Source organism: Penaeus chinensis, chromosome 31 (assembly GCF_019202785.1).
Source record: "Penaeus chinensis breed Huanghai No. 1 chromosome 31, ASM1920278v2, whole genome shotgun sequence".
Classification (NCBI taxonomy): Eukaryota; Metazoa; Arthropoda; class Malacostraca; order Decapoda; family Penaeidae; genus Penaeus; species Penaeus chinensis.
In genome coordinates, this window is record NC_061849.1 from 22,755,238 (window position 1) to 22,765,237 (window position 10,000).

Here is a 10,000-nt window from a genome sequence, read left to right on the forward strand (position 1 = left end):
CATGGTCCCTTCAGGTATACCCTATGATTCTGCAAAGACACATAGTACCAAAGGAGTCAAGACGGGCCTTCAGAGCACTGTTCAGTGTCCAGGTCTCACACCCATAGAGTAAGACCGGGATCACCAGTGCTCTGAAGAGCCTGATCTCAGTTCTCCTAGTCAAATACCGACAGCGCCAAATACTCCTATTGAGTGAGTCCATAACGTCGTAGGCCAGTCCGAGTCGTCGAGTGACTTCCCGGGCGGAACCTCCGTCGCTCTGCACTACACTACTAAGATAAGTGAAGCTATCCAAGACCTCAATGTTCTCGCCACAGGCATACACAGACTGAACATCGACATCCAAAAAGTCCCCAAATTCCTGAACCTTGGTCTTGGTCCAGTTGACTGCGAGTCCCAATGGCTTCGCCTCCTTATGCAGCGCCTCGAGAGCTACTTCCAGGACCTCCAATGTCTCTGCTAGAATCACTGCATCATCGGCAAAGTCAAGGTCTGTAACCTTGAAATTACCAATTGATGCCCCACAGGAACTACGTTCACGGCACGGCCAAGTATCCAGTCCATACAGGTATTGAAAAGGGTTGGAGCCAGGACACATCCCTGTCTCACCCCGGCAGACACCGGGAAAAAGGCAGAGATGCCCTCCCCACACTTGACAGCACTCTCGGTATCTGTATACAAGCCAGACAGCAAACCAATAGTCCCAGGGGGGATCCCACAGAGACCCAGTAAGGTCCAGAGACTCTCCTGGTGCACTGAGTCGAAAGCCTTCTTGAGATCAACATAAGCTGCAAGCATACCTTGTTGAAACTCAAGTCGGCGTTCCACAAGGACATGAAGTGCTAAGACGCAGTCTATAGTTGACTTCTTGGGTGTAAAACCTGACTGCTCAGGTCTCTGTACTCGTAATAGGTGGTTGCGCACTCGTGCCAAAAGCAGATGAGCGAGGACCTTGCCTGGTACGCTGAGCAATGTAATACCTCTGTAGTTGCCACAGTCCTTTTGGTCCCCTTTCCCTTTCCAGATAGGGATGAACAAGCCCCTTTTCCAGTCAGGAGGAAAGGTACCAGTCTCCAAAACGGCAGACAGGACTGCATGCAAACAAAGATCATGGCTTCTCCACCCGCCTTCAACAACTCCGCAGCAATCCCACAGACACCAGCAGCCTTTCCACTCTTCAGCCTAGAGATCGCCCTTCTCACCTCTTCGATGGAAGGTGGTTCCTCACTGATTGGTGGATCAGCCACTAGTGGCTGCGTGCCAGCCAACGGGAGTTGTGAAGACAGGGGATCGACCCTATATGGTTACTCAAATTACTTAGCCCAGCGGGTCCTATACTCGCCTGGCTCCGACACAATGCCACCATCCTCTGCCCTCACCGAGCCCAATTGAGAGATGGACTTTGACCAGAGTTCCCTCAGGGCTCGGAAAGCAGGTCGAAGGTCATTTTGGGCAAAAGGACCTTCCAACTCTCCCATGATGGCCCTAACGTACCTCTCTTGGTCTATTCTCAAAGAGGCCCTAGCAGAGCGAGACAGTTCCCTGTGCAAGACATGGTTCCCATCCAGCACGACTCATCTCTATAGTGTTCAGTGTCTCGTCCGAGACTACACGCCTCCTTCGCCGAGGTCGGACCCCAAGGCACTCCTCGGCAGCTGACAGGTTTCCTGCTTGAAGGTATCCCACAGTTCAGCAGGGTCCTGTAGAGTGCCAAGCACTTCAAACCGATTTGAGACTGCTACTCATACTCCTGAGCCACCTCCTCACTCTTGAGCCTCTCGAGATGGAACACCTGCTGGTGAGATCTCGGGATGCGAGGAGGAGTCTTAGTGTTGCAACAACAAGTCTGTGGTCGGTAGCAAAGAACTCAGCACTCCTAAAAACTCTACAGTTCTGAAGATCCTCCAGCGAGTATCCACAAGAATATGGTCGATCTCTTTAGCTACAATGCCAGTATCAGAGTACCAAGACCAGCGGTGGAGATCTCGTCTCTGGTACCACTAGCCCGCAATCCTCAGCCTCCTAGATCTTGCGAAGTCTAAGAGGTATGAGCTATTGGTGTTCCTAGTACCAGAGTCAGAGGGACCGATGCATAGCTCGTATCCTTCCCTGTCAGTTCCATTGACTGCACTGAAGTCCCCCAAGACCATGAGGGTGTCCCCCGGGGACATTGATCCACTATAGAGTCAAGTATGGTGTAGAACATCTCTTTCTCTTCAAGCCCACTTCCCTCAGTAGAAGTGTAAGCTGCCACTAGAGATATGAAACCCAAAGTGTGCTTCATTCTCACAAGCAGAATGCGCTCGTCAACAGGGATAACCTTCTTGACTGAGGAACGGAAGCTACAGCCAGACCAGTAGTAGGTATAACCCCCACTACTGGTCTCACCACTACCAGGCCGTCGCACCTCAGAGAGAGCAGCGATGGCAATCCCGAGCCTCCCCAGTCGATCATCCTCCGAGAGACTGAGGATGTTCCAGGCCGCTACCCGGCACGCTTGCCGCAGATTGACCCCATTTGTGGGCCTCCGGCCGGGCGACGCCTCGGCACAACCAGCCATGGCCTCCAAAGGAGGAAGAGTAGGGGCCGGGGGTGCCATCCCCCCCACCATGTAACTTCAGGGTGCAGGATTCCCTGGAAGGGCGTTGACCTGCACCCGTCATACCAGGCTCGACGTCCCAATCAGGTAAGCCCCTGGTCAGGATGCCGAGCCAGGGATCAGGAACCCCCGGCCGCAAATCGGGGTCGGACTCACCTCCTCCGGGATGGTTCCGACCCCTTCTCTCCTTTCTTGGTTTGCCTGCTGGTAAGGGTTTTTACGGGTCATTATAATTATCATGATAATCACCATTGTCATGCTAAATAAATGTATCATTATTACCATTATCATCATAATAATTGACATTATTATCATGAGTGTCATCATCATGATAGTTATCATAATCATGGTATTTATAATTATCATGATAATTATTATTCCCATTATCATGTTGTTAATTACATTTACGATTATTATTACCATCATCACGATAATAGTTGTTTTCACCATGCCAATTATCATTACCTTTATCATGCTAGCATTACTATCATAACAATCTTATCATCGTCATGATACTTATAATTCATCATGATGATTATCATTACTAAAGGAAGAAAGGGAAAAGGTCTCTCTAAGCAAAAAGATGACCAGAACTTCCCTGTTATTATCGCAGCCATTACTAAAATAATATTTGTTACTACGAATGATAATTTTACAGCTTGCACTAAGACAGGAATTAATAGATATAACAAAATGACAAGGGAATCAAGAAATCAAAAAGGAATCAGACTCACAACACCATAAGACACCATGCGACACCCACCATCACAGTCCTCAACGGAAGCCGGTAGAAAGACGTATTCAGTGGGCGTCTCGGAGCAAGTGACGACCTGCTCTGACCTGCCGTCCCTCGTGCCCATCAGGTCAGGGCAGGTGTAGGTGACAGTTCCGGTCGCGTTCCGGAAGTCCACGCTCGTCACGTTGGTCATGTGGGGGGAGGGGGCGGGGGGAGGTTCGCCGTAACAGACTGGCGAGGGAGAGAAGTTTGCTTGGTGGAAGATTTCTTTAAGAAGGCTCTGCCACCCCAGCACCTCTATCTATTTATCTATTTGTTTTACTTCTGTATGATACCTATCGCATGCAAATGATCCGACCCCATCACGGCTGGTAAGATAATCACCGCTCCCATGTAAACAAAGATGACGACTATGTAATTAGACAAGTTGGGTCATAGGAAATCATATAAGCAGTCTAATGCATTAGCATTCGCATTAGCAATGGCATTTGCATTGGCATTGGCATTGGCATTGGCATCGGCATTTGCATTTGCATTTGTATTTGCATTAGCAATAGCATTACCATTACCACCAAAAAACAAGCAAACTCGACACCATTTCCCCAAGCGACCAACTCACCCGGAATCAGGACGCAGCCCTCCACCTCCTCCCATCCTGTGGCTGTGCAGGTGAGGGTCTGGCTGACAACATCGCCATGCAGATGGTACTTGTCGAGACATGTTGCGGTTACGTTGTCCCCGATGTACCAAACAGTTGTCTGGTCCCAGTCGGTTGTGGCGTTGCTTACTATCGGCTCGGCTATGCATACTGTCGATGAGGTTTTAATAAGGTTTTATTACTCACACATAAACGCATAAACTCTGGACAGAAGCTCGCACACTTGTACGATGGGGTTGACTCAGTGTCGGGCGAACACTGTAGGCCTTTTTTTGCAGTATCCCGAAATCCCTAACACTTTGATACAATGTTTCATGTTGTCACCACAAAACAGGACATCATCGAATTTTGTACTGACATACAAAGTTTGGAATTTTTTTTTTAGTTTTCTTCATTTAACATAAAAAGTCAATAGAAAACCATTAAAGCACTTAATATGTTCAAATAAAAAGTACCTTGTGACTACTCTGCAAATTATCTTGTTTATACACACCACTCTTCGTTTCGCAAGGCTGTGGAAGTTTCAGATGTATTTCTAAGATTCAGTAAAAAAAAAAAAAAAAAAAATAAAAATCTTATTACATACATTTTTCTTCATAGGAAAAGTGAAATAAGTGAAAGTGTCATGAGGTTTTGCATCTTATCGTATCCACCGCGAGTGAGCTCCGTGTCCGAATCGGATAGTCAATAATTCCAATGTCTTATTGATTGAAATATATCAACAAATCAAGATACACAGCTTTTTCTTTGATATTTTGAGCCTCTTAATTTTATATCATAGAGGTACAAAATGATTTTGGAAAATATTCATTTCACAGAAGTCAATACCACGTCCTATGACTCGGACACGGAAAATTTTACCATATCGTTCCAATGACGGTTATGAGTGACTTCAAATTCTCCTCATAACAAGGCACAGAAATATTTTATGCATCCTTATAATAGATATTTGTACCATGAAACTTACTATGCGATTCATAATTAATGAAAATATAAATCCCTATCTGAGACTCCATGATATATCTGAAAAATAATTCTGAAGCTCGCACACTTGTACGATGGGGTTGACTCAGTGTCGGGCGAACACTGTAGGCCTTTTTTTGCAGTATCCCGAAATCCCTAACACTTTGATACAATGTTTTATGTGATATAAAGTCTTGTAGCATTCGGAAATGCTACAAAAAAGTTCTTATGTTGTAGTGACTGTGTTGCGCGAGATGCTTACATTCAAGCAGTCCAGTGTCCACTGGTCGTCCACGAACCTTACCGGCGTCATCGTTCGTATAAAATTGTATCAAAGTAGAGGCATACAATCTGATACAAACCGAAAAGATGTTTCAACTGGTTCCAATGGGAATTAAAACGCAATCATATCAAAGTGTTAGGGGTTTCGGAAATGCTACAAAAAAGGTCTTATGTTGTAGTGACTGTGTTGCGCGAGATGCTTACATTCAAGCAGTCCAGTGTCCACTGGTCGTCCACGAACCTTACCTGCCTTAATTGTTCTAACTTCCGCTACTACTTTCACACAGCTGAACTCACGTTTTAGTGTTCCTTTCAGCCATGTGGCTCATATCTTGCTATATTAACCCTATGTCAGAGGGTGGCAAGATTATAATTTCATGCTCTCTGTAATACAAGTTCGTCTATTGTCTTTACACATAGGTGGCTCTACAAGTGTTTAGCCACCAAGGAGTCAGCTCTTAGTTTTACCTATCTCATCTGTTTACCATTTTTTTTTAAACTTCATTTCTATTAGTTTATTGTTTCTGATGTTATTAATATTTTGATAAGGAATTAATAATCATTATATCAATAAGAATTATAACAATGTCAAGCATTGGAAAGAAAAACACATATCCCGCCAATTAAAGGAATGGGGAAATCAGGATCGGTCACTAGGGCCAACTGACTCCTTGTTGGCTGAGCACACGTGGCGTCATCTGTATGTAACAAAACTCACTAAAATCTAAAGGGGACAGTACATAAACCCCCTGACATTGGGTTAAGGAACATTCAGCATGGAGAGCCCCACTGAACTTCCATTACTACCCTTCATCATATGAAGGAATATGGGCTTCTGGAGTTTGCAAAATATTTCCAATTAACCTATATTGGCCAACTGGTTCATGATGGCATGGAAATTTCAGGAACGATAAATGTCACTGACTTCCTATAACATTTTTCATCTAAAGCACATTTGTTATGAAACATTCTTTTTCAAACTGAAATAATCTTGAAAGCCTGGATCCCATATAGGCCTGCTAACCTAGGGTGCAGATCTAAGCAGCTTTTCGAATTCAAGACATGTAAGGTATTAAAACTGAATATCCAAAATATAATGAATGACTTTACCAGATATCAGATGTATGTTTTGGTTCGAAATGCAATTGCCAAATAACAGTGAACAATTAAAAATTCCATATCGATGTAATAGAAAAATAGTCATATAATACTATATAACCAAAATATGTTTTATTTCATGATATAACTTATATTAATTCATAACCCGCTTCTTATTCTGCTTTTCTATTAGACATTTTACATAAAGGGTAAAATTTATATTTAAGATCGAAGGGTTACAACCATACAGCAGCCGATAATTTTGAAGATCTTAAATGTTTTGTGTACATCTCAGAGCACAAAATTCTGATGTTACCAAAAACGGTCCTAAAAAAACTACTTACCTAAACATTCCTGCACTGTCTTGGGCAAAAACACAAATTTTGTAAATCTTCTGGTGCATGTGACATTCTGAATAGTACCGTTGTCTACTGTGGCCATATCTGCTGGACATGTATACAGAATAACCCCGTTTTCACTACGGTAATCCAGACTGGGAGTCATGGTCACTTGCGACGGCGGAAGAGGGGGGTCGTCAAAACAGCCTATGAGGAATAATAACCGATAAGAACAGTAAGTAATAACAAGTAATAAGTAATAACTTAATAATAAGAGAACAAAAAGCAGAGAGAAAGATGAGGATTTTTAAAAATAAGGGACAGTGACAAAAGTTATGGTTGACCTGGAAGGTGAGCATACAACAGTACATAAGTATGAAGTTGAAATGCAAGGCAGTCACGATAAGAAAAGAAAAAAACATTTCCTGATATTTTGAATCTATTCAAGATTCACCTTGCAGGAGTCAGATTAGCTTTCAGACGGTAAAGACTTATTACTCTTACTGTGGCTTTGTTTCATTTTACGCACAGGCAAGGACAAACGAAAGGTCAACAGTAGTCATCAAAGGTATTTTCAGGTGTTCTCCAGGCTAGGTGAGAGTATTGCTGCAGTTGGCATTTGACACAGTAGTTACATTACATGACCTTTTACCACTTGTCTCCAACAGTGCATATCTATACATACAAGCGCTTGCTGTTACATCCAAGTATTCCCAGAAAGTTTTTCATTCAACATTACTGCCAGCTGCCTTTCCTCACCGTCAGGAGCGCAGTCCCAGGGAGCGAGCCCCCACGACCCGAGCTGGCCTCGACACGGCAGGTGTTGCGTCACTCGATTCGCGTTGGCGCTGACGTGGAATCCCTCATGGCATCTAGAAATGCATATCTATGGGAGGGCTGCACTATAAACAAGCAAAAGACGTGTAGATATTCGAATAGAGTATACTTATCGCAATTCTTCTTTTTAATTGGCATTTACGCTTGTCCACATCATCAACAGCAGGAATTACACATGACCGAATGTTAGGGTAAAACAGTTCATTCAAGACTTTTCGCCAACAGCGGGATTGGCACATATTAGCGCATTTTCTTTGACGTTATTTGGCGGGCTGTGGGGATAATATAATCGCCAACTGCAAAATATGATAATGCGTAGTTCAATACAAGCTAGCTAATGGTTAAGGTTGCCAAGCATGAAATCATGAAGTGTATATAATATATGTTAGTATATAAACCACGTATCATTATACTTGTCAACTCCATTATCTTTCAACAACAGTAAATACGACTTTATATAATCACCAACGATAAATTAACCTTCTCCAATTTTCAATTAAAACATAGAAGACGAAAAACGCTCAAAAAGGGCTTCCAAATGAACCCCTTAACCTTACGTATAGTTGGCCCAAGCATTCAGTTCGTTGCTCTGGTCCCAAGTGCGAGACATGTTGGCTGTGGCCGGGTGAGGGTCGCGCCAACAGTCTGTTGAGAGAAGAGCGTGTCTAGCTAAATAGATAGACAGATCTATAAATATGGACTTATGTGTACATGTGTGTGTGTGTGTGTGTGTGTGTGTGTGTTTGTATTTACGTACACACACATATATATATATATATATATATATATATATATATATATATATATATATGTACGTAAATATACGTGTAAATGTGTGTGTGTGTGTGTGTGTGTGTGTGTGTGTGTGTGTGTGTGTGTGTGTGTGTGTGTGTGTGTGTGTGTGTGTGTGTGACATAGATAGATTGACAGATAAAATGACAAGCAGATAAACACAGCCAAATCATTTCCTCCCCGTCCCCTCCTTCCTAGCGCTGCGCTCTCGTCCTCACCCAGAATGCCGTGAAGTTTGCAGACGGCGTAGCTTCCTTCAGGGATCTTGTGGCCGACGGCGCTGAGGTTGAAGCTGGCGTTCTGCGAGGGCTCGACCATCACGCTGGCGAAGTAGAAGCTGGAGGCGTCCAGAGACTCGAGAATGTCGGCCTCCAGCTGGAAGATATTGTCATCGCTCCACCCGAGTCTGGGGAGCGGGGTCGAGTTTGACTTGGCTTGTGAGGGGAGTGCGTGGTTGTTGTTGGTGTTGATTGGGGTTACGGTTGTTAATTGAAGTGATCTTTTATTGATTTTTTTTTTTTTTTATTATTGTTGTCGTTGTTGATGTTGTTTTTTATAAATGTTTTGATATAGTTATTATTACAATTGTTTTTTATCTTTATTATCATCATCATCATTATCATCATCTTCATCCTCCTCCTTCATCTTCTTCTCTTCTTCTTCTTCTTCTCCTTCTCCTTCTTCTTCTTCTTCTCCTTCTTCTTCTTCTTCTCCTTCTTCTTCTTCTTCTTCTTCTTCTTCTTCTTCTTCTTCTTCTTCTTCTTCTTCTTCTTCTTCTTCTTCTTCTTCTTCTTCTTCTACTTCTTCTTCTTCTCCTTCTTTTTCTTCTTCTTCATCCTCCTCCTCCTCCTAAACCTCCTCCGCAAATTATCATCAACATCATCATCATCATTATCGTTATAATTTTTTCATTATCATTATTTTATGATAATTATGGTTACTTCATTATTAATGCTAATTATAATTTTATCATCATTACTGCTCTTATTGTTATTATCCTCATCATGATTATTACCACTGTCATTATTATCCTCATTATCATTATCGTTCGTATAATCATTACTATAACTGTTGTTATAACAAATATAATGATTATCATTATCATCACCATCTTTAGATTGCTAATTCGCCCATGCAATTGCTTACAAATTTAATATTGAGTTTAATTTCAGTTATTACGTCTTCTTATTCAATACCAATCTTTGTAACTGCAGAATACAAAAACCATGATGCGTTTTAGAGACAATAAAATAGGTCCTTACATTCTGTTTACCCCCAAGTAGCCTCGGAGAATCTCGCTGCTACTCTCGCCAGCGTAAGTCTGTGGAAAAGGAGGGAATGTCTGGAATTTGTTAAAGGGAATATTTGCAAACACTCATGCACCAATCTACACTTACGTACACGCCTGCCTATATATACATATATCCGTCCCACACACACAAACACACACACACACACACACACACACACACACATACACACACACACACACACACACACACACACACACACACACACACACACACACACACACACACATTCAAACAAACATAACAAAATGACCAAATAGATTAAGATTAAAACATACATATCATTCAACATAACTCAAAACGAAATTTAACGTAACACGCGTTTCACATTACCCTCACGAGGTCAGCTAAGAAGTGAAGTGTGTGCATATTCTCTGGATAAGCAAG

At 42.6% G+C, this 10,000-nt stretch overlaps 2 protein-coding genes across 2 annotated transcripts in view; both read right to left on the reverse strand.

Moving 5' to 3' along the window:
- Window positions 1–6,858, reverse strand: part of LOC125042264 (complement factor H-like) — an 11,338-nt gene extending 4,480 nt beyond the window's left edge. The window contains exons 1-3 of the mRNA XM_047637813.1: window positions 6,681–6,858; window positions 3,955–4,143; window positions 3,363–3,566 (exon numbers count right to left, since the gene is read on the reverse strand). Coding sequence (XP_047493769.1) covers window positions 3,363–3,566; window positions 3,955–4,143; window positions 6,681–6,840 — 553 coding nt within the window. The 5' untranslated portion in view covers window positions 6,841–6,858. The remainder of the gene's footprint in view (window positions 1–3,362; window positions 3,567–3,954; window positions 4,144–6,680) is intronic.
- A 390-nt stretch (window positions 6,859–7,248) lies between these two features.
- Window positions 7,249–10,000, reverse strand: part of LOC125042090 — a 6,680-nt gene continuing 3,928 nt past the window's right edge. Inside the window, exons 6-11 of the mRNA XM_047637557.1 lie at window positions 9,947–10,000; window positions 9,566–9,624; window positions 8,522–8,709; window positions 8,069–8,156; window positions 7,434–7,546; window positions 7,249–7,280 (exon numbers count right to left, since the gene is read on the reverse strand). The exon at window positions 9,947–10,000 is cut by the window's right edge and continues 110 nt beyond it. Of these exons, the coding sequence (XP_047493513.1) occupies window positions 7,249–7,280; window positions 7,434–7,546; window positions 8,069–8,156; window positions 8,522–8,709; window positions 9,566–9,624; window positions 9,947–10,000 (534 nt within the window). The remainder of the gene's footprint in view (window positions 7,281–7,433; window positions 7,547–8,068; window positions 8,157–8,521; window positions 8,710–9,565; window positions 9,625–9,946) is intronic.